General features: G+C 44.3%; 1 protein-coding gene across 4 annotated transcripts in view; it reads right to left on the bottom strand.

Annotated features, from left to right (window-relative positions):
- Positions 1–23,886, bottom strand: part of IFT172 (intraflagellar transport 172) — a 34,567-nt gene extending 10,681 nt beyond the window's left edge. The window contains exons 1-26 of one of the 4 annotated variants that reach the window (XM_047853106.1): positions 23,711–23,886; positions 21,091–21,234; positions 20,721–20,833; positions 20,241–20,280; positions 19,883–19,948; positions 19,675–19,732; positions 19,295–19,382; positions 18,186–18,266; positions 17,147–17,270; positions 16,651–16,746; positions 15,599–15,760; positions 15,172–15,225; positions 14,826–14,929; positions 14,565–14,650; positions 10,559–10,671; positions 9,555–9,722; positions 5,364–5,500; positions 5,021–5,128; positions 3,569–3,653; positions 3,173–3,265; positions 2,373–2,450; positions 1,899–2,147; positions 1,641–1,719; positions 1,323–1,443; positions 1,022–1,166; positions 212–301 (exon numbers count right to left, since the gene is read on the bottom strand). In XM_047853106.1, the coding sequence (XP_047709062.1) occupies positions 212–301; positions 1,022–1,166; positions 1,323–1,443; positions 1,641–1,719; positions 1,899–2,147; positions 2,373–2,450; positions 3,173–3,265; positions 3,569–3,653; positions 5,021–5,128; positions 5,364–5,500; positions 9,555–9,722; positions 10,559–10,671; positions 14,565–14,650; positions 14,826–14,929; positions 15,172–15,225; positions 15,599–15,760; positions 16,651–16,746; positions 17,147–17,270; positions 18,186–18,266; positions 19,295–19,382; positions 19,675–19,732; positions 19,883–19,948; positions 20,241–20,280; positions 20,721–20,833; positions 21,091–21,234; positions 23,711–23,749 (2,721 nt within the window). In that variant the 5' untranslated portion in view covers positions 23,750–23,886. Of the gene's footprint in view, positions 1–211; positions 302–1,021; positions 1,167–1,322; positions 1,444–1,640; positions 1,720–1,898; positions 2,148–2,372; positions 2,451–3,172; positions 3,266–3,568; positions 3,654–5,020; positions 5,129–5,363; positions 5,501–9,554; positions 9,723–10,558; positions 10,672–14,564; positions 14,651–14,825; positions 14,930–15,171; positions 15,226–15,598; positions 15,761–16,650; positions 16,747–17,146; positions 17,271–18,185; positions 18,401–19,294; positions 19,383–19,594; positions 19,733–19,882; positions 19,949–20,240; positions 20,281–20,720; positions 20,834–21,090; positions 21,235–21,477; positions 21,594–23,710 lie in introns of those variants that run through there. The other 3 variants (XM_047853104.1, XM_047853105.1, XM_047853107.1) reach the window with 3 other exon arrangements.
- Between the last annotated feature and the right edge of the window lie 255 nt (positions 23,887–24,141).

The following is a 24,141-nucleotide window of genomic DNA, read 5'->3' as shown; positions in this document are numbered from 1 at the left end:
TGCCCGCTTCAGAATTACAGGTTTGGGAACAAGGGCCTCTTCATCCTTGCCTTTGCCTGTGGCTAGGGATCAAGGTTCTCCAGACTTCATTCTGGTACTCTTTCTCAGCTTTCAGGGAACCCAGTGAAGGAGGAGGAGATCAGAGACCAAAGAAAGTGGCAACAGATGCTGAGAGGTGGGATTCTCTGATGAACGCGACCCCTCCCTCTACCTTGTGGGCTTGCTCCCAGCGGCCAGCCTGAGTGTACATGTCGATTGCATCTTTTGTCCGGTCTCCTTTGATGTAGAGCTCCTCGGCAATCTGTGGTTGAGAGAGGTAGACACAAAAGGCCAAGAGCAACAGAGTTAAAGCAGCCTGCGAGGGAAGGAAAGAACAAGCCTCAGCTGGGATGGAGGAGAGCTGGGGATACTACTATTGTATAATAACAGAGAAGAAAAGATGACAATGGGGGTCTCACACCTTCTACTGTTTTGAAAAAAAACAAGACTAGCCCAAACCAGAATGGGGAAGATGGGAGCTTAAAAGGGCTGTCGGTTAAGCATCCAACTCTTGATTTCAGCTGTGGTCATGATCTCATGGTTCGTGAGATGAGCCCCGCATCCGGCTCTGTGCTCCCAGCACGGAACCTGCTTGGAATTCTCTCTCTTCTCTTTCTGCCCCTCCCCTGCTCTCTGTCTCTCGAAATAAATGAATAAACATTAAAAAAAAATAAAAGGGTCTCCCATTTCTGCAATGTAAGGCAATTCTACACTGTAACTATGATGGCGTTACCATGAAGAATCACTCATGCTAGCATAGGAAGAGAGCTGGACACTAGCTTTATATATTTGGGAGAGGAGTCTGTGTCATGATGGAATGAAGGAAGGGCAGTAAACTGCTTTCTTCCCACTCAGGTGGCTGATGCGGCTGGGACCCAGGAAGAAGGACATGGTGAGGTAGCCCCCACTTCCTGTTCTGGGTTCTCTCTTTGTTAATCCTGTACTGCGTTGCCTCAGGCTGAAGGAAGGGACTCTTCCTCACCTCATACTCCTGCAGAGATGCATAGTGCTGGGCCACACGGGGATAGTATTTGGACGCAGTGTTCTGGTCCTGTAGATCTAATATATAAATTGCCTTCTTCCACTGGCGGGCACCCAGGGCAGCCTCAATTGCTTTAATGGAGCACCTGGCATAGTTGGGAAAGGCACACGTACGTATGAGAAAAGAGGAAGACAGATGGAGGTAGGGAGACACCTCAAGCATACTCCAACCTACACTTTGTGATCTCTCTTCTTCCAGGCCTGGGTGCCCTTACTTGCCCCATCATCTTGCACCCCTTTACCTGGCTTCAATGTAGTGATTAATGGCTGCATCAAGCTGCTTCTGCTGCACCAAGTGATCCCCCCATGCCTCTTCCAGTCGCACCACTTCCACTGGGAATGCCAATCGAGCCAGCTCCACCGCTGCCAGAGACAGTGTGCTCAGTTAAGACTTCTGGGGATGGGACTCAGGAAAAGAAAGACAGGAAAATGGGGTGTGGAAAACAGGTGAAGTGGAGGAATGGAGAACTGAGCCGGTCAACCTGAACAGATGCACAAAATAGGTGCCAGGGGACTGTCTGAGCAAGTAACACTGAAGACTGAATTGGTGGTGGTAGTACCTTTCATGAATGCATTGCCTTTACAGTAGCACTCCAAGGCCCGCTGTGGATTTCGAATCTTCTCAAAGAGATCACCTGCCTAGTAACACATACCACATTACTACAATGATAGCCCTACCACCCAAAGAATCAAGTATCAGCCCCCAAAGGAGGAGAATCTGCAACCAGTCACAGAGGGCTATGTACTCCAGGACTCCTTGGGTAGGAGGGGGCACTGGGCCCTGGAGATAAGGGACAGGAATGGGAAGCCAGCCATACCCTTTCATACAGTTCCCCCTTGATAAGGGCTGCAGTGATATGTTCTACCAGCTCCGTGTTGGCTAACAGTTCCTCCCGGGTCAGCACCAGTCGAGCAGCTTTGGCAGGGAGCCCAGCTTTGAGGTAGAGGCTGATGGCTGCTAGTCCATCCCCTTGGCTCTCCTGTAGTTCACCTGCTCGCTCCTCTTGCTGAGTGTCCATCAGCCACTGGTAGTAACCCCGGCGCAGCTTCTCCAGGGCTGGGTGCCCCTGGACATGCAACAGAGAGGCAAGAGGAGTCACATCCCTCCTTCCTGCCCTGCTGCTTCCCATGCTTCTACAATCCCACTGTGACAACGGAAATCCTCCTGGTCACCAATGTCCTAACTTCCAGCCCCAACCTTGTTCCAGTTGCTATAGCCTCCTCGACGAGAGGTTTCTGATATTGGTGGAACTGAGTTGTGGGCACTGTGGAGAAGACAGAGCTGGTAGTACCTTGGCCTGAGCCACTGCGATACACTCATCCCAACGATGTAGCTCCTGGTACATGTCCATGGCCTCCTCAACGGCATTCTAGGGGAACCCGGGCAAAGAGGGGCACCAGGAAGACATGAGGATCAGAAATCACAGGCTCTCCTTAGCCTCGCTAAGATGCCAGCCCATGTGGATTAAAAGCCTCATCCTCTACTTATGCACAAGCGGAGGTGGGTTTATTATGAAATTAAGAGACGCTTAACGCCTCAGGGCACCTTAGTTGCAGAGCCCCCATTCCAAGGTATTTTTTAATTTTTTTTTTCAACGTTTATTTATTTTTGGGACAGAGAGAGACAGAGCATGAACAGGGGAGGGGCAGAGAGAGAGGGAGACACAGAATCGGAAATAGGCTCCAGGCTCTGAGCCATCAGCCCAGAGCCCGACGTTGGGGCTCGAACCCACGGACCGCGAGATCGTGACCTGGCTGAAGTCGGATGCTTAACCGACTGTGCCACCCAGGCGCCCCACCAAGGTATTTTTTCTTAAAGAGGGCTCCTCAAATTGTGTAAGCTTCAGGCCCCACAAACCTGGATCTATCTCTGTGTGCTAGAATTGCCAGGACAGGCTCTGGAGTATAGGGGGAGATGGCAGACAGTCGATGAAAGAAAAATGTAACTGTAAGGACTAACGCAGAGGGGTAAGTAAGCGTTTAACTGTACAAACCTGTCTAAGTGCTCTCCCCCAGTGCTCTTCCCTCAGTTTGTTTTGCTTCCCCCCGACCCTGGTCCCCTCTTCAATCTGGTCCCCCTTCTCCCCATCACCTGTTCCAAGAAGATCATTTCAGCCAGCTTGTAGTTCTTTTCCAGCATGGCTAGGCGTGCTCGGACCTGGTAGAAGTCTGTTCCTTCTCCACCCTATGGGGAGGAAGAAGGTTCTGGTTATTCTGCTGCTGCAGGAGCCATTCTGTCTGCGTGAGCCTAGACAGAAAGGCTAGAGAGATGAGGAAGCTGAAAGATTTAGAAGCTGAAAAACTTCATGGGGCTTAGTGGAAGAGGTCTGGCAAGCAATTCCACAGTGGTCCGACTCGAGGGTGGAGGTGGGATGGCCGGCCAGAACAGAGGAAAAGAGCCATGGCTGGAAAGCTAGGGATCAGGGTGCTGAGCATGAAGAGAAATCTCAGCTTGAGAGACTGAATGATTCAGGAGGATAATACTTGCATATTCCCGAGACACTTGATCTGCAATCTCATTGGTCTTGTGCAGGAATCGAGCTTTTGCTACATGGCCCAAAGCAGAAAAGCACCTGTAGTATGGAAGCAATAATGGTAATAAGCAGTATTAGTACAGAATCATCATGAATTCACTGGCTCAGCAGATATATACTGAACATTGATTATGTGCCAGACACTATTTTTGCCACTTGAGACACAAGAGGGTAAGATAGATGAGGGCCTTACTCTCAGGGAATTTAGTTTCTAGTGGAAACAAATAATTAGCAAACAAACAAAGGTATTTCAAAGAATGAAAAGGAAAATAAAGTAGTGTGATATCACATATAGACAGTTAAGCTGGTAGTCGGAGAAGGCCTGGGGAGCCGACATTTGAGCTGAGACCTACTATAAGAAAAAATCAGTCACGGTGAGATGGGGAAAAACTATTCCAGGCAGAGGGAACAGTGAGTGTAAAGGTGCGATGGCCGGAGTGAGTTTGGTGTGCTCAACGGGCGGCTGGAGACTAATGAGCAAATAGGTACCTGGTATAAGAAGGAAGCAGAAGCCATATACTGTTGGGCCTTAGGACACGGCAAGGAGTATGGGTCTTATACTAAGTACAACTGGAAGGTTCTGAGCAAAAAAAGAAAAAAAAAAAAAAAAAAGACATAATCTAATTTGTGGTTTAAAAAGTCACCTGAGCTCTCACGGGATGATGAACGGATGGTAGGGGTGTAAGTACAGTATCAGTGAGACTAATTAAGAGGCGTCTGCGACACCGCAGGTAGGAGAGGTGTGGTCTGTTCTAGGGTGGAGACAGTAGAGCTGAACAGTGAGAGATCCAGGGTATGTTCTGAAGATGCTGGGTCAGAGCCCCTGGGACTAGCTGGCAGCCTAGCTGGGAAAGAAGGGATACAGGACTCCCACACAAAATGGCAGCAACAGACATTTACTGTGCACTTTGCACAGATTCTCTTACTTTCTTCACTGCCACCATGGTTTTCTTTACCACTCAACGAGGTAAATTCTATTATTACCCCCATTTTACATACAGGAAATTGAGAAACCAAGGCTTGGAAAGGATAACTGAACTGCAGGTTATACAAGCTGGTAAATGGAGACAAGACAACTCGAAGTCTGGAGACCCAAGTCTGTCCTACTAACTACACTCCTAATCCATGTTTGTAAATACACAGTGATGCATGGATTGGAGGATATGGGTGTTAAAACTCTGAAAGGGCACCTAGTTACAAGAAGGGGAAGCAAAAGCAGTAAAAGACATACTCTTAGAACCCAGGACAGAAGAATGTTTGGAATAACTACATGCAAGGGTTCTAGGATGACACTGTTGGCACGGGATGGAAGTGGTGTCTTGGCGCTTGGAGGAGCGGCCCACAGGCAAAATGCCCACTGGCCATCCTTCCTAGCTGCCCAGCACCTCAGTTCTGGTCTACCTCACCTCTCAGCAATGTGGAGCTGCCTTGCCTCTAGTGCCAGTTTGCTCAAGGTTTTCCACATTGCCTCTGTTTCTGGGGTCATTTCCAGAGTCTCCAAGAAGGCTGTTGCCCTGAAGAGAGAAGGAAGCAAAGCAACAGTCCAGGGTCAGCAAGACACAGAAGAAGGCTGGTGAGGGGGCAGGGGGAAAGGGGTAGGGAGGGTCAGGCAATTGTTTGCCCTTTTTGTCTAATCTCCTCCCACCAGGTTCTTTTTAGATGTGGCCGGTTTTACCACCCATTCCAAGTCCTCCTGCCTCAGAACCAGATTCTCCCACCACCTGGCAGGTTATTAGCCCAGACCCTCACCGGGTGTAGTTGCCGTCATCAATGGCTGTTCCAAACTCGATAAGGCCCTCATCCAGTGTGTAGGCGACTGTAGTCACACCTTCAGTCACCATCACCTCGGTCTTCCCCCCGCCTCGCTCCAGGCCTATGACCTCACCCTGTAAAATTTCAACGTTCCCCCCCACCCAATTCCAGGTTGGTGTTTCCACCGCCTCCACTGTAGAACAGACCCACCCTAACCCAACCCTCCTGCTCACACGTCGAGGGAATTACAGTGGCCCTTGTTTGCCTAACATTTAGTTTCTTTAAAGCAGGTAAAAATTCCTGATCTATGGTAATATCCTTGGGTTAAAGTACACTCATAGCTGTGCCAGCACTAATGCCTGGAGGTAAACTGACAAAATGCGCATCCCCTTCTGCTTCTAGCTTGAATCCTCTTGTTAAAATACAACTTCAACCTGGGACATACTTTATAATGCATTAGTTGCTGAATTCATCTGAAGAAATCACTAGGCATGCTTCCTACCCCATCTCCTACTGGAAGGAAGGAGGGAAAGAAGGAAGGGAACAGGGGAGAAAACAGAGGGAAGGGAAGGAGCAAAGGGAAGAACAGAAAGAAAAGAAGGAAAGAAAAGAAATAAACAAAGAGATCAGTGTGCTAAAACCTGAGCAGGAAAAAACAGAAGCTGAGCAAGTAAAAGGGTACAGCTGCCCTGAAGGCGCACACTTATGGAGAGAATAAATCATGGGTCCTCCAGCAGGATAGGGAGGCTGAATCTGAGACTCCCTCATGAATACTGGGAGCCTCTCTTCAATAAAGGGAACAAAAGTTATTAATATGCCTGATTCTTGCAGAAGCAAACAAATCATCTCTGCAGGAAAACAAATCCATTTTAGGCCCTTAAGATTCTAAACGTTTATATTCAACATAACATGAGCTCAATAAAAAAAAGTACCAAAATACAAGTTAGCCACTATAAAGGAGGAAATAGTAACTACAGCAGTTTTGGACCTCCAAGGATTTCTGACATTAAAAATAATAGTCATGATGGGGTGCCTGGGTGGCTCAGTCAGTTAAGCATCCAACTTCGGCTCAGGTCATGATCTTGTGGTTTGTGGGTTCAAGCCTTGAATCAGGCTCTGCACTGACAGCATGGAGCTTGCTTGGGATTCTCTCTGTCCCTCTCTCTCTCTGCCCGTCCCCAACTCGTGTGCATGCATGCTCGCTCTCTCTCAAAATAAATAAAAATTTAAAAACTTGAAAAAAGATAGTTATGGGAAAAAGTTATGGAATATAAAATAAGTGTAAAACGTTTAAAGACCTAAAAAATGAAATGATAAGTTAAGCAATAAATAAGAGATTATCAAAAATGGCCATGTTGGGCTCACTTTGGTAGCGTATATACTAAAAAAAAATGGCCAGGCAGTCTGGAGAAAGAACCAAATAAAACCTTATGGAAAACTTAATATTTGAAGTAAAAAAACTCAATGGGTGGTTTAAATAGTAAATTAGACAATGATGAAAGTGAATTACTGAACTTTTTTTTTTTAAGTTTATTTATTTGGGGGAGAGAGAGAGTGAGCAGGGGAGGTGCAAAGAGAGAGGGAGAATCCCAAGCTGTCAGCACAGAACCCAACGTGGGACTCAAACCCACAAAACTGTGAGATCATGACTTTAGCTGAAATCAAGAGTTGGATGCTTAACCGACTGAGTCATTCAGGCACCCCTGAAAGATTTATCTTAAGAAATAATCAGGAATGTAGCTTGGAGTGAGAAAAAGAAAGGGAAATGAAAGAGAGGTTACAGAGGCACAAAGACAGGACACGAAATTGAACATATGCCTAATTAGAGTCCTGAGGGCAAGACTAGACGGAGCAAGAGAAAAAGCAACGTCTGAAGAGATCACGGTTGAGAAACTGCCAAGCTTGATGAAAATACGTGTACTCACAAATATGCCACATACCACACAAATATATGAAGCAGGCTAACTAAGTACAAGGAAATAGTGAGACATTGTAATGAAACTTCAGAACACTGACGAAAGAAAAGACTTTAAAAGCATCAAGAGAGAAAAGACAGAAAGGGCTATTAATAAACTTCTCAGAAGAAAGGAAATCAGTCAGTGGGATGGTATTTGCAAAAGGCTAAGAAAAACGAACTGTCAATCGGGAATCGGGTACTAAGTCCGAATATCTTTCAAGAACAGGCCAAATAAATACATTTTCATATAGGGTTGCCTGGGTGGTTGCCCAGGGAATATATCTGAACCCTGGGTTTCAGATCCAGGGTTGCCTTGGATCAAGCATCCAAGTCTTGATCTCAGGGTCTGAGTTCAAGCCCTGTCTTTGGCTCTATGCTGGGTGTGAAGCCTATTTAAAAAAAAAAAAATTCAGGGATGCCTGGGTGGCTCAGTCGGTTAAGTGACTTCAGCTCAGGTCATGATCTTGCAGTTCGTGAGTTTGAGCCCTGCACCAGGCTCTGCACTGGTGAAGAGTACTCTCTCTCTCTCAAAATAAACAAAAAATTTAGATAATTACATTTCAGTAATTTTCAGAAACTGAGCATTTATCTTAAAAACACTTTCTTTCAGGGGTGCCTGGGTGGCTCAGTCGGTTGAGCGTCCGACTTCAGCTCAGGTCATGATCTCGCGGTCTGTGAGTTTGAGCCCCGCGTCGGGCTCTGGGCTGATGGCTCAGAGCCTGGAGCCTGCTTCCGATTCTGTGTCTCCCTCTCTCTCTGCCCCTCCCCCGTTCATGCTCTGTCTCTCTCTGTCTCAAAAATAAATAAATGTTAAAAAAAAAAATTAAAAAAAAAAAACAAAAAAACAACACTTTCTTTCAGGGGCTCCTGGGTGGCTCAGTCAGTTAAGCATCTGACTTCAGCTCAGGTCATGATCTCCCAGTTTATGAGTTCGAGCCCCGCATCAGGCTCTGTGCTGACAGCTCAGAGCCTGGAGCCTGCTCTGGATTCTGTGTCTCCCTCTCTCTCTGCCCCTCCCCACTCACACTCTGTCTCTCTCAAAAATAAATAAGCATTAAAAAAATAAAAATAGGGGCGCCTGGGTGGCTCAGTCGGTTAAGCGGCCGACTTCGGCTCAGGTCATGATCTCGCGGTCCGTGAGTTCGAGCCCCGCGTCGGGCTCTGTGCTGACAGCTCAGAGCCTGGAGCCTGTTTCAGATTCTGTGTCTCCCTCTCTCTCTGCCCCTCCCCTGTTCATGCTCTGTCTCTCTCTGTCTCAAAAATAAATAAATGTTAAAAAAATAAATAATAAAAAAAATAAAAATAAAACGAAACAAAAGAAAAACCACTGTCTTTCAAGAAGAAGAAAAGTAACTCCAGAGGGAAGATCAGCAATGCAAAAAGAAAAAGTGAACAGAGAAACTGGTGCCATGATGGCAAATCTAAACAAATTATGGCTGTGTTAAAAGAGTAATGTCTAACTTTGGGGATGACAAAATACTGGACAATAATGGCAGAGGGGAGGTAATCAAAGTTAGGGGCCCTGTATTGTTTGCAGGGGGGGTTTAGATGCTAGATAACTTTAGACTGTTAGTTATATAGCCAACTTCTAAGGGTAACCACTATAGGAATAAAATGTATAACCTCCAAAGCAAAACAGTAAAAAACAAGTTTTTAAAAAAGGACAAAACAACCTAAAAAACCCCAAACTTAATTAGTCTAAAACGGCAAGAAAGGAGAAAAAAGAACAAAAGAGTGTTCTATCCATACCTATACCAATCATCCTAGCCTTACACAGGGGCCTCTTTGGTTTTCACAGGTTCCTCCCAGGTGTTGGGATATCACTGGAATGTGTGTGATGCTGGTGGGATAGGAAGGAGGGTCTGATCTTCAGTCTGATAAAAAAGAAGTTCTTCCTGGCTTACAACAGAGAATCAGCACACAGGAACTGCCCAGAACTGCCCCTCTTATTGGGGCTCTTCCAGCTTAAGAGAACTCCTCATTATGACCTGGTGAATTCCCAGGGCTGTAATAGACAGCCATACTCCAAGGACCTCATATAATGTCAGGAATCTGAACAAGGATGGTTTTGGGGCCTGGCCCGCTGTTGGGGAGTCTAAGCTTTACTTGCCAACTCCATCACAGAGATTATGGGTGGTAGGCCAGAGAAAACCAAATAACCTTTGGAGCTTCCTCAGGGCTCTAATCAGTCAGTCTGACATTATGCCTGAGGCGTCCTGGTGTCGACATACCCTAATAGAGGACATGGTGACCCTCTCGGGTGCCTCAATGTTGTACCACACACACAAGCTGTTTCGGTTCTGAGCTACCAGCACATCACTTCCTGGGACCCACTGCACGTACGAGCAGAAGTTGAGAATCATTGTCTTAGAGCAACCTTCAATATCATATAGATGTAACTGAAGGAGAAAGAGGTAGACAGCACAATTAGAAGGGGTATGGGGTATCTTCTGACCTTGACCATTTCCCTAATGGTGAAACATGGTGAACTAACCCACCAATCAGGTACATTCTGAATTTCAAAGCATTCTAATCTGCTACCCTTGAAGTTTATATTGACTTGGTACATCATCGCTCTGACAAGTAAGAGATGACCAAATGAGCAAAGATCTACACCCAGAAATTTAAGTTAGGTGATGGTTGGACTTTCAATCTTAAGAGTAACTCTGGGCCAGAGTTGCCACACTAGATCACAAAAGTGAGGCTATGAGGCAAATTAAATGGCCTGGATATTTGTGGTGTGGCTTTCACATAACAATGGAAATGAAATTAAAAATCACCAGATCGTCTCTTTGCCCCGGATGTTGAACTCTTTGGTGGTACCATATTGAGATTAGAGTCAATAAGGGGCTGAGGGGAGACTATCCTTGAGCCAGTTTCAATGCTGTCAGGTAAGAGTAGCTGAAAAACACTGCAGCAGGTGTGGGTAAAGGTCAGCTAGGCATGCATGGGTGAGGCAGTTTCATGAGGGCATTAGACTTGTAAACAGTAAGAGAAAAAGCAGCTCCCAAATTCCTCTTGACTTTGGTGCCATCATGATACAATCTCATGGGTAATACAGGATGGGCTGTGATATCAGACATAATGTTGATTCTTCTGTGCCTTTTGCTATGTTAATGGCATAGCACCAAGGAACTATGTCCCATCCTGCCCCCCACAATCCCTGGTGGCAGGCAGGCAGCACTACATCCTCTATGGACCACTCAATGGTTAAGGCCTTAGTAAACCTCCTCACACGAAGTTTCCGGTCTCTGAAGAGAAGCTTGTGTCCAGTTTCATTAAGTTCCAGCCAATCCACACGGCTCTCATGGCTGATGGTGCCAATGTTGTAGCCACCAATCAGATCCACTACAAAGCAAAGGAGATAGGGTTAAGCAAATAGATTCCATATAATCCTACATAGGACATGAGGCAGCCTGCAAAGGTCTTGCCTTCACTCGTCTGTTGGGCTTTACGAACGTTGTATCAGCCTAGAATATGAGGAATGCAAATGGCCAATGCAACATAATTTTGCGAAGATGCTTAAGATGCTAGATTTCTTCTAAAATTGTAGAGGTTTTGTTTAACTCTGTGGTTAACTCAAAGGTCTAGATCCATCAAGAAATGTGATTCTTCTCTGGGACTCCTGGAGTTGTCTCCTAGCAGATCAGATCAGAGCAACTGGCTTCCATTACTCACAAAATCCTCTGGAAGGCAGCACTGAGCACATTAAGGAAGAGCCCCAGTTCTAGCACCCCAGTGAGGTAAAACTGATGGATGAAATGACCTTGATGATCCTATTTGCTCCAAGGAGTTACCTGCACTTTGAGTGCCTATGATGTAAGAGCACTAAGGGGCAAACAGCGGTGAGGGCACACATACAAACCAGGAGGAACCTCTGACTACAGTTAGGCTGACCACACTGGGGATGGATGTTTGTTCGGTGTGAAGTCTGCAGACAATATGAGAAATGATCACATTTAGCACAGACCACTCAGGATTGACTAGGATGCTTTCAGAGACTCTCCTGAACACAGCCCACTCATAACTCTTCTTTATATATATTAACAACGAGCAACATCCTGTCTTGGTTATACCTGCTGAAGCTAAAGACAAATATCAGCTAATGTCTACAGCTGAGAAGACCAACTTGAAAATGAAATTTGCAGGGGTACCTGGGTGGCTCACTAGGTTAAGTGATCGACTCTTGATTTTGGCTCAGGTCATGATCTCATGGTTCGTGGGTTCGAGCCCCACATTGGACTCTGTGCTGACAGTACAGAGTCTGCTTGGGATTCTCTCTCTCCCTCTCTTTCTACTCCTCCCACATGCATGCTTTGTCTCAAAATAAATAAACTTAAAAAAATGAAATTTCTTTTAATTAAACAAACAGCAAAATCATAAGGCCATGTTTTAATGTCCCAATTTACATGTAAAATCATAGAACGCTAGAGCTGTGGGGGCCCTATGTCGGTGAACACCCTGAAATTATACACAAAATTATGTGTTTATATATATTCTTCTGGGAAAGGATCTATGATTTTAATTAGATACTCAAAGGGGTCAGGGACCAAAAAAGGTTAAGAGAAGAACTCTGTCATTTTATACACATGAAGATGAGCCCTACGGAGTGCGGTGACTTGTCCAAAGTTTCATGGCTCATAGGCCACTGGACTATATTATTATTTCCATTACAGTTACTTGCATTTCTGAGGTCAATAATCTGATGTGAAATACAAAATTGATGAGATGTAAAAGTCTCCTAAGAACAGACCCATACATTGGGAATGCAAGCTGGTGCAGCCACTCTGGAAAACAGTATGGAGGTTCCTCAAAAAGCTAAAAATAGAACTACCTTACGACCCAGCAACTGCACTACTAGGCATTTATCCAAGGGATACAGGTGTGCTGTTTCAAAGGGACACATGCATCCCCATGTTGATAGCGGCACTATCAATAATAGCCTAAGTATGGAAAGAACCCAAATGTCCATCGATGGATGAATGGATAAAGAAGATGCGGCATATATATATATATATATATATATATATATATATATATATATAATGGAGTATTACTCAGCAATCAAAAAGAAGGAAATCTTGCCATTTGCCATGACGTGGATGAAACTGGAGGGTGTTATGCTAAGTGAAATTAGTCAGTCAGAGAAAGACAAAAATCATATGACTTCACTCATATAAGGACTTTAAGAGACAAAACAGATGAACATAAGGGAAGGGAAACAAAAATAATATAAAAACAGGGAGGGGGACAAAACAGAAGAGACTCATAAACATGGAGAACAAACTGAGGGTTGCTGGAGGGGTTGTGGGAGGGGGGGTGGGCTAAATGGGTCAGGGGCATTAAGGAATCTACTCCTGAAATCATTGCTTCACTATATGCTAACTGATTTGGATGTAAATTTTAAAAAATAAAAAATAAAGTTAAAAAAAAAGAACAGACCCATACATATATGGAAACTCAATTTATGAGAAGTGATGGTACAAATTAGTGAGTACAGGATGGACTTCCAATAAGTGGTTAAACATGGAAAAAGTAAAATATGATCTATACCCACATTATGTACAAAAGTTAATTCCAGGTGAAAACCAAAATATAGGAGGGAGTTAGAACCTTAAAAAAATTTTTTTTCAATGTTTGTTTATTTTTGAGAGAGAGAAAGACACAGAGCACAAGCAGGGGAGGGGCAGAGAGAGAGGGAGACACAGAATCGGAAGCAGGCTCCAGGCTCTGAGCTGTCAGCACACAGCCCGACATGGGGCTCGAACCCACAAACCGTGACATCACGTCCTGAGCCGAAGTCGGAGGCTTAACTGACTGAGCCACCCAGCGCCCCAGGAGTAAGAAACTTTTTAAATAAGACCTCAAAAATCACCAACTATTTCTTAAAAAGTGATTAAATGAACTACATTAAAATTAAAGAAGTCTGAACACTAAAAGATGCTGAGACAAAGTATCTACAATACAAATGATAAGGTTATCTACACACATACACAGGACTCCTTCAAGTCAAGGAAAAGACAACCTGATTTTAAAAATAGGCAAGGGATAAGAACTGGCAATATGCAGAAGGAGAAATCCAAATAGCCAATAAACAAATGAACAACAAAAAATTAATACGATGAGATATTATTTCATATAAAAAGATTGAGCCAAATTATGAAGTCAGGCAATTTCAAGTATTGGAGAGGATGAAGAACACTGGGACCTCTAACTGCTGGTGGGAATGTAAATTGGTACAATCTCTTTGGAGGGCAATTTGGAAATATTTAGTGAAATTGCAGATGTACCTCTTCTATGATTCAGCAATTCCACTCTAGGTATAAACCTCAGAGAACAGAAACACTGGAGACAGTGAAAAACCAACAACTTAAATGTCCCTCAATAAGACAAGAGATAAAAGATCCAAAGTAAATACAATGAGAGGTCAGGACATGACAGAACTGGGTGTGGGTACACATGTAATAATATTAATAGCTAACATTTATGAAGTGCTTATTATGTGCCAGACACTAGTCTAAGTGCTCTTCATACGAGGTAGGTACTATTCTGATCCCCATTTTGTGGATGAGGAAATATGAGATACAGAAAAGTTATGAAACTTACCTAAGATCACACAGGTACTAGGTACAGAAATGGGGAGGTTTGACTCCAGACCCTTGTTCTTAACAACTATAGTTCTTAACACTATACGGATATGCTATTCTCTATACTTCTTAGGGAATACTATGCTATTCTATACACATTTTCCTATGCTTGAAACATTTTATAATGCAGAGTTAATTATTAATATGTAGATTAAACTTTACTTATGTGAACATTTGTGAAATCCAAATAAAGTCTGTCATCACTAGTTACTAATGACAAAATATGCAGAAAACAAACCCCCTTCTGGTTCTAATAGACTATTACCCTATGAAGTCTAGACAGGAAGATTCATAAATTTGCTAATGGTTCTTCTCTACAATTCACAATTTCCAGCCCTAAGATACGTGCCTAGAGAACATGAATAATTATATGGGCAGGACTATATATGTAAGCAGTGTATCTGTATGCAGATATCTACATATACACACACACACATACACCTGAACATTTCACATATTCTCTGTAAGAGCGGGGTCACACATTTACCTGGTGCCTCTTAGATTCCTATATTCTCCACTGCACACAATCCTGTGATATGGAAGTGTATATAAATATCTATTCTGTTATTAGAATTATGAGAAAGTCTTACTCACCTATAGCGATAGTCTTAATATCAATAAGATAAGCCAATTTCTTATTATCTTCAATTCCTCGTTGACGTCTCTCATTAATACGGACACTGAAACATGAAGGGTGAGGTAAGGCAAAATGGGCTTAGGCCACTGTAATATTTACCAAGGGCCCTGAAGTACCATACAGAATGAAGTTTTTAGATTAACCCGAGGTTATACGAGTTAGACGTTAAAAAGGAATTCTTTGGGGTTTCAAAAATTTAGAGAACCTTGTGGGGTTACCTGATGAGGTGGGGGTTCATGAATTCGGTACGTACAGAACCCAGGGTATCATTACTCCCGTATTCCACCAGGGTTAGCTCTCCAGCATTGAAGATCATGCACACCTGGGGATGAATGGAATTGTTATATGGTGGAAAGTTTGCAAGAAGAGAGGGACAAACAGTAGAGGGAGGTGTACTGTCAGTTCAAAGTGACTCCCACTTTTCTCTTTATTCTGTTCTTCTGCCTATTTCACCCTCCCCCTTTATCTGCTGTCTCCTCAACCCCTTGCCCCTTTCCATCCTTCTGACACAGGAGCTAGAAGGAGGTTTATTGACATGGTGATGGTTCATCAAGTTCTACTCACATTTTCATTTTCAAAGAAATACTTCTCATTGCCACCAGATCCCTGCCAAGCTACCTGTCAAGGAGGGAGGAGGGAGAAGACATAAGGAACAATGTGGGTAAGTATCCAAGACCATGCTGAGAGAAAGGGTAGGAGGAAGAGAGATCGAGTTTAGGAAGGCTTTGACATTGCACAAAAGAGGTGCTGTCTCAGATTTTGCCCTAGTCTCTAGGTTTCTGAGAGAGAGCATAAGAACAGTCCAAGAGTCCAATAGTGAGGATTCATATTCCAGGATTCTGGACCTCCTGAGCCTCACTCCCGGATTATCAGTTCCCCAGCACCAGAATGGTAGAGCTTTCCCCAGAGATCTTCCCTTTGGGGACACTGGCTCGCCTGAAGTAGCAACTCAAGATGCTCCATTCCCCACCCCTCCATTTTTGGTTCTTACCTCACTAAGGCGATTAGTGTTCAGGTCCCCCAGCAGCAGTGTGTCTGATGTGTGGGCCACCAGGTAACGTTCCTTTCCCAGGATTTTCACCTCTTCCACCTCATAGCCATAGTGTGACTTGAGTACCACTCGGGTCCCCGATGACAGGTTCTTCACAATCACCTTGGTAAGGAACAAGTCTTGGTAAGTAACAGGCCTCTTCCAACCCAAACATGCCGTGCCCTTGGCCCACCTCCACAGTGTTAAACAAAGCTAACATCTTATTTCTTCATCTGGCCTAGGATATTGTTGGTAAAAATGAAATCTCACATTCACACAGTGCTTTACTATTTATGAAATGCTTTCATATGTTATCTCTTTAGGTGCTCACAATACCTATGACTCTGTAAGTTCCATGGGGTAAAACCAATCACTCTACATTCCTGTACCTCTTTGTAAAAACCTCTATGATGACTTCAACCATGGTGTACTATATTGTTGTTTCATGTGTCTGTCTCCCTTGCTAGAATGATCTTCATTAAGGGACAATGTATTACAAATAATTATCTTGGTGTTCTCAATACCTAATAGTGCTCACACACAGAGAATGGAGAGAAAATAAAAGAATGAAGGAACCAATGAATAATAAATGAAAGGAAAAGGGTATAGAGATAGTGAAAAATGAGCTCAGGGACTAGGAAATTAGCTTGTAACGTCATACACGGTGAGTTCAGAGGCCCTAAAGCAATGTGACATACCCATGTAATCTTATTGATCAAATTCCCCAGTTGACAGCATACAGGTAGTAAAGTTTTAAACCAGGAAGATGTAAGTAGCAATCTCTGTACCTCTTAGGCCCTTAGATATGTTGTTTATAAATATTTTCTTGCAATAAGCTGGAAGAACTACAGCATAAAAGTTGCCAAGCAGTTGCCCTGACACATTCTGTTCTCCAGAACAGTTCTGCCAGGGATTAAGGTTGACACTGTGCCTATGTCCAGAAGGCAGGAAAGCATCACAAGGATGAATGAGCGCAGGCAAGACTGCGGTGAGGCAGGCCATCAGCTGCTTACCTGGCTAGGTCCCACATATGTCAACTCAAACTTGTTCTTGTAAATGCTCCTCCGGAGGCAGCAGTCAAACTGTTCCACTCCACCACAGAGTGTGCCCTAGGAGGAAGAGTGACAGCATAAAAGGTAACAGGCCTGGGGAGAGTATCTAGAGACACCCTCAAAACCTAGGTTCTAGAATCTAGAGAAGAGTTGGCAGTAAAAGGGCTGGCAGTTTTTGGAAGAACCAGATGGAAAGAGGGCAATCACAGGGCTCAAGGGTATCACACAGTGATGGGATGAAAGAGAGAAATCAGCTCTGCCTACAGAACTCTGTCTCTTTTGGCTTCTAATAAAGTGTGAATTTCTCTTTCCTGCCTTTAATGTCATATTTTTACATTGGAGTCAAAATGGAAGAGGAGATTCTCTAGTTTCAGGAGAGAGTACTTTAGGTAAAGGCAAGATTTTTCCTAGTTTGGAGAAAGTCACCCATGCAGAAAGGGATTACTAGTAAACACACCGCACAGAGTCGTGAGCCATCCCGTTTCCAGGCCAAGGCAGTGACGGTGTATAAGTTGGCAATCTCCTTGGGCTTTGCCTCTTCCCAGATGCTTCTTCGAGGGCTCCAGTTGAGCACCCGAAGTCTGAAATTAAGTAGGTGGCTTTTAGAACAGAGGGAGGCTGAGCAAAAGAGTGGAAATGGGTGGGTAACTGAAGGAAATGAGTCTTGCTGTATCAGAGAATAAAAGAAGTAAAAAAGAACACACAGTCTAGGGAGTCTTGTAGCAGAGGACAGAAAGGTTCAATAGAAGGAAGTTGGGAAAATCAAGTCAAAAGTAAAGTGGGGTGAGTGATGGGAGTGGAGACAACAAAAGGAGATCGTGGCTGGTGAGAAAAATGAGCTGTCTGCAGCAGAGAAATAAGGAAAAAGGAAAGAGAAATGGTAGGAAACAAAGAAGGAAGAAAGAGATATACATGATATTGAAGGGGATAGAAAGGTAGGACCGACAAAGCTGAGGTTAAAAGTGTTCTAGGGATATGAGGGGACCCAGACCCAGGGTGTTTATTTACTGTTACATCATTCATTCATTCATTCATTCATTCATTCATTCATTCACCAAACATTTAGGCATGTATTATATACTAGATGTTAATCTAGGCACTGGAGATTTAAAAAGAATTTTTTTGAATAGGCTCCTCTTCTCAAGGGCGTTTCAATTTAGCCAGACAGCTACAAACATCAAAGTGTAATATAGTGTGACAAACACTAAGTTGGTCTGAAAAGGGGCAATGGTAACACAAAGAAAGTAGAGATGAATTCTACTGTGGAGTCCCAGGGAGAGGCACAGAGACACAACAAGATGCCGGTGCATTCTGGAACTGCCAGAGTGCCAACGGATGGTGGGAGCAGGAAGAGGGAAGTGTATGAATTAAAACCTCAGGATCTCTTTCAACATACTCTTGATTCTCATCCAGTCTCCCACTCTGGTTGAGAATAACTGGGCTAAAGCAGAGTGTACACGGAAAGTGTGCTGAAGCGCATGTGAAAGGGGACCCACCTGTCATAACTTCCCAGCACAACAGACTGGCCCCCAGGACTTGCTGCAGCTGTGGTGAACTCCCGCTCCTGAGGGTCACGGCTGTAATCAAAAGTTTGTAGCACATGGCCTTCCTTTCCATAGGCCACAATCCTCCGATCACAGCCTGCAGCCACGATGCTGTTGGTTGCCCAAGCCAAGGCATAGGGTGGGCATGGGTGGTTAACCAACTTCCCCTAAGACAGAAGTAGAGGGTTTCAATCACTCTGACCCTGACAGCTCCAGCACTCTGACCGTCCTACTCTGCATAAATCTTCCTCCCAACATTTTCCCACCCTAATCTGGAGGACTCCACAAGCTTGCTTTTTTTTTTTTCCACAAACTGTCTTTCTGTTGTATACTCTCACACACATACATATGACATATATACACACTTACTGACCTTGTGCTCAAGAGGAAACCTCAAAATACTTGTATGTAAGAGGTCTTAAAACACCTAGAAGGCCCTCCAAAGGGAGATGACCTACACATTAATCAACACTGGGTAGGCCCACAGAGAGCATAGGACTTTCTTTTTAGGAGATGTAAATTTAATTATTACAAAAGTACAGTAATTCTTTTTTTTCTTTAAGTTTTAATTACTTAAGTAATCTCTACCTCCAACGTGGGATTTGAACTCATGACTCTGAAATCAAGAGTCACATGTTCTATTGATTGAGACAGCCAGGTGCCCCTACACAAGTAATTCTTAACGTAAGTAATTCAAGCAACAGAGAATTATATACAGTAAAATGTGAACATTTCTTTTATCTCCCATCTTTTTCCTTTTCCCTCTTGAGAGTAAACGGCTTTTTTTCCCTGTGAATTCATACACATAAATATATCTTTTACATAAATGAAAATAATCTCCTTACCCTCAAAATCAATCAACTTGACTCCCCGTTTCCCACAAACACTAAGCTCTGGCCTCCTGAACACAAACCCTGTCTGTGGCTGTATCCAAATGCCTCTCTCAGAAGTCTTGCTCCTATAGCCACATCCCTTGGGCATCTCAATCTGAATGTTCCACTTCCTCTGGGAGGGATCTTGGGTTTCCTTACCCCCTATCCCAGAGCCTCCTTTAGTTATACCTGTGACTCTCCAGAGCCTTCATCATCAAAGAAATACCTAACGATGGTGCCATCTGCATGACCAGAGAGAATTCCTTTCCCAGAGCAACTGAAAAAGGAGAAAAGGAGGAAAGAAAAGAAATACAGGAAGAGATTATCGTTTCTCACCAAGAAACTCCCCTTCCCTGTTCCACACTACCCTGCCTGGGGTTCCTGCTACCAGTCCTCCCCAGCTTCCATATTACAGTCTCCCAGTCCTGACATCCCCAATGCTTCTTCATACATTTCCAAGCTCTTGGGGTACCGCTCTTCCTTACTCACTTCGTTGTCAGTGATACAACGTAGGAATCTGTCCCATAGATGGTAGATGACTTATTAGTTTTAGTGTTTGCTAAACGAACCTGAAAATGGGAAAATGGACACGAATCTGGTTAGGCTACTTTCAATCTCACCCAGGTCCTAAGGGAAGAAAAAGAAAAAACAAAACACTGGTCTTTCTGTATTCTCCCCCAACACACAACTTGACCTTAAAGGAGAAGTTTAACCATATTTCTCTCTCCAGAACCATTATCCCCACCCACAACCTCTCCTATGTTTCTCTTCCTTTACCTTCCCTTCAGCCAGCCCAAAGACAATGATGTGCTCTGCTGGCCATTGCAGACAAGTAACAGCACTCTGTAGGAAGCAAATCATGGAAAGGATAACCTTGTCTATGTAGCTCAGCGCAATTACAACAACCTGAACCTCCCTGCCACATGCTACCACCCCAGTTGCCTATAAGGAAGGAGAGGACACAACTAGGCTTTACTGGGGAAAGCAGATGGGGATGAGCAGCCTGGCAGCACCATCCTTGCAGTACAAAGACAGATTCAATGTTAAAAAATACAACACTTGGTTACATTTATAAGTAGATATACTGATACACCTTTGTGTGTTCTAATCTCCCAGAGATTGGTCTGAACTTTACCGTCTGGATGAACTTGTTACAGATGACTTTCTTGTCACCCCTGCCAAACAAAAGGAGGGAAAGCGTATTAAAAACACTTTCATAAAAATAAATTGCCACACAAGATGCTGGGGGAAGGGAAGAAAGAGCAGATACTTTCCCTGGCCCCGTAGTGTTCCCTACCATTCCACAGGAGCCCTGAAAGGAGGTATAAGAGGGAGCCTGGACAGCTTTGGAACAATAACAAAGATGCTGTATCACCAGGGCTCCCAGGATCTCACAGGGCCTCATGTTGACCTTAGGCTGATTCCTCCAGGGATGTGATGTCAGAACACATGGGGCAAGCAAAGGCAGGAAAGCAACAACAGACTCTGGAAGGCCTTTGTTTTCCATGTCTCAGCCTGGATCATCATCTTTTCTACTCCCCCTCCCCGGTAAGGCATTTCTTCTTGCCTCCCCCTTCTTTTCCAGGTCACCCCACATCCCAGTCTCTATCCTCACCAATCTTCTCCAATCTTGTAAACATAGATGATGTTGTCGGTCTGTCCTATGGCAATTTTAGTGGAATCAGGAGAAAAAGCCATGCCCTTCACCATATAGCTCTTCCTGCCATACTAAGAGTTCAAAAAAAAAAAAAAAAAAAAAGAAAGAAAGAAAGAAAGAAAGAAAAGGAAAAGAAATAATGAGTACACATGGAAGAGAAAAGAGAAGAAAAGGGGCACGCGTGACCCTAATGGGCTTGAGGGATTTATCCTGAGAAAAGACGAGGCAGGCCATTCTCATGCTTACGGCTGGAGAGTCGGTTAGGAAGAATGCCAGGTTTGCAAGGCCCCAGTAACAAGTTAAGGTACACACAGAGTACTCTCTTTACCTTCATGTCAGCTGGTTTGGTGGAGAATTTATCTCTCCGCTCTCCGTGTTCATCATACAGCAACACCACTCGGTCCACTGTGCAGACAGCAAATTTGGCATTGTTCTGGGACCAAGCCATACAGGTCACCTTTGCAGCTCCATCCTGCAGAGGCAGCAGGGGCAAAAACAAACCCAGGCGCTCATTTAGAATGGCAGAAGCATTTCTAGTTCCTTTAGTTCTAGGGTGACTTTGGTCAATTTTCCTCACCATAGTACTTAAAACAAAGAGATGCCTGTGACGCATCCTGGTCTCCAAGGCTATAAAACCCTGGACCAGGAGCACAGGTGCTTCCAGAAACCCATAATGCAAATACACTAAGAGGTGACAATGCTAAATCAATTGTACCAATTTGCCCTGCAATGGCCTTGCTTCCTCATATTCCAGGTCTGCTGCTGAAGTAAATTCAATTGGTCCGATAAGTTTTGGTCTTTAGCCATTTTTTCAATATTTTGTTTGAATGCTGAGAAAGGCGCTTGGTCAGGGGCTGAAAAGGAGACAAAGAGCAAAATCTGATTCCTGCCCCAGGCTAAATAATATGGTGCAAAAACAGGAAGAGTCCCATAAAAGCAGCATGTACAAAGCACAATAATAGTTTGGAGAAGTTTGAGATAATTTTATGTTTAAAAGATCAACTTTAAGCTCTGAGGAATGGATCCACAAATGGGGAACTTATGACCAAAGGCAAGTCTGGTCAAGAAACAGTAATTTAATGTAGCTGAAACTATCTTGCAAATAGAATAGAGGAGATAAGGCAAGAAAAACAGAGCAAGGCCAGCTCAGGAAAGGTCTTTGAAGCCTGGCCAAGGAGTGTGGGCTTATTTGGTAGGAAAAGGAGATATGGTGAAAGTTCCAGAATGAGGAGTAAGATAGATAATCAGAGTTGAGACTTAGGATGAACAATGCCACCTGGTTAGTTTTTTGCATTTCTACCCTTCTCCCGTCCCTTAACAGAAGCCCAGGTTAGAAGTGATCATCTCCCAGTGACTTATTCTTGCCACGTCTGCCCACCACGAGTGTTGGTCCTCAATGGTTCTGCACTAGGGACTTCCCTCCTTGAAATAAAAAATTTAGTTTCTGCTCCAATTGTGTGATGAATTACTTGGGTTCTAGAAGTCTGGTTTAAAACTTTGGTACTTTTCACTCCTATCCCACCTACTTCCAAAATCAGAGGTAAAGGGTTAAAAAAAAAAAAAGGCCCCCTTTCATCAAGGTCCTCAAACCAGAGGCAGAAAATAGCCATACCACCACTTTTGCCGCCCTCCAACTCTTGCTTAAATTCGGTTCCAAGGGTGGAGGATGCCTCAACAACCACTGCTCATCATCTTCATCATTTTGCCCAATCCTGGGCCTTTGCCCTTCCCGGCATCATGACATCTTATTTTGAAAGACTGAGGGAGGTTTTCATTTCCAATTATTCCACTAGGGTAAAGGAATTTTTAAATTACAGTTTTGGGGGCAGTTTACTGAGCAATGAGCACCTCTCTCTTTCATCCCAATTTCCTTCTATCCTCCTAATGCCACATCCTCTGTGAAGCCTTCCTGATTCCTCACAGCACCGTCATGAGGATTAAATGGGGCAGGAAACAACAATAATAGCTAACCCTCAACAAGATCTTACCATAGACTAGGCATTTTGATAAGCACCCGATATGCGTTACCTCATTTTACCCCCGTAAAGCTGACATAGATGCCATTATTATGCATATTTTACAAATGGGGAACCTGAGGTTCAGAAAGGTTAAGTAATTTGCTCAAGCTTACCTACACAGTAAGTGGCAGAACCATGATTTAAATCCATGTATGCTGGACCCCACAAACCACAATCCTAACTTAACTTATGCTGCCTTGCATAATAAACATATTAAACATACACGGTGGCAGGTATTATTATTAGCTTTGTATAATTTTGTTCTTTGAATTTTGAAAGTTCTCCTCTCTTGTCTATCAGTTTTTACACTGCTTTTCGGTTTACAGTGGACTTTGTGTACATTACTTCAACTCTTCCATCATATCCCCTAAGGTTGCTATTATTGTTACTTCCATTTTCCCAATGAAGTCGTTGGGTGAGTGCTCAGAGAGACTGTGGCCTGGGCTAAAGTCAGCGGTATTGGGTCATGTATTAAAAGTACAGCTGCCACTAGGATTTAAATTCTGGTCTCCTAGCTCCAAAACCCAGCCTTTCTTCAGCATGGTTTAGGCTTTCTCCCTCAGTGCCCCGCCTCTTCTGAGTCTGAGATCTGCATCATCACAAGGAACGTAAGGTCTCCTACACTCCCTCTTTTGGGCCTGCACCTAAAGCACTGGTTTATTTGGGTGCAGATTTATGTTCGTTGTTTACATGTGCGCCCAGCACGGGGCCCCGTACACAACTGATGTTAAAGGAAACGGAATGAAAGCTACCGAGGTTGGCGGTCCGTCTCGCCTACTCAACACTATCGGCCGCACACAGTCGGGATCATCGCTAGAGCCTTCGGTCTTCCGCATACAGTAGGCGCTCAACATCATTAAATTTCCGTTCCCTCACTTTTCTTGGAACGTGAAGGCGGGTGGGGGTGGGAAGAGGCACGCAACTCCTCACCTGAGGGCTCAGCAGGGTCCTCAGGTGCTTCAACTGCATGACGAACACCTGTCTCTCAGATGCCACCAGTCAGCGACAACTCCCGTGGTTACCTGGACAACCCGCCACGCAGCCGCAGCGACTGCCGCTGACGCAGATGCGACCAGAGCGCCACACACTTCGCAAGGTCACCACGTAGGTTCGCGGCGAAGCAAACAGAACGTGCGCAGGCGCAGTGAGATCTAGGGCGGGACTGCGAGTGGAATTGAATCCTCTCAACCAATCCCGTCGTTGCCTGCAAGCCCAGGCTCAAGCCACGCCCACAAGCCCTCAGCAAGTCGGGGAGCTACGTAATCACAGTCTTTCTCGCGCCTTGATGTGAGTAAGTGTACCTGAATGCATTCTTTTAATCATCATAACCCTGATGGAAAGCAGGGCAATTGCTTTCATAG

Source organism: Prionailurus viverrinus, chromosome A3 (genome assembly GCF_022837055.1).
Source record: "Prionailurus viverrinus isolate Anna chromosome A3, UM_Priviv_1.0, whole genome shotgun sequence".
In the NCBI taxonomy this organism is placed as follows: Eukaryota; Metazoa; Chordata; class Mammalia; order Carnivora; family Felidae; genus Prionailurus; species Prionailurus viverrinus.
The sequence above is the reverse complement of the archived record's forward strand: the minus strand, read 5'-3'. Positions and strand labels throughout refer to the sequence as shown.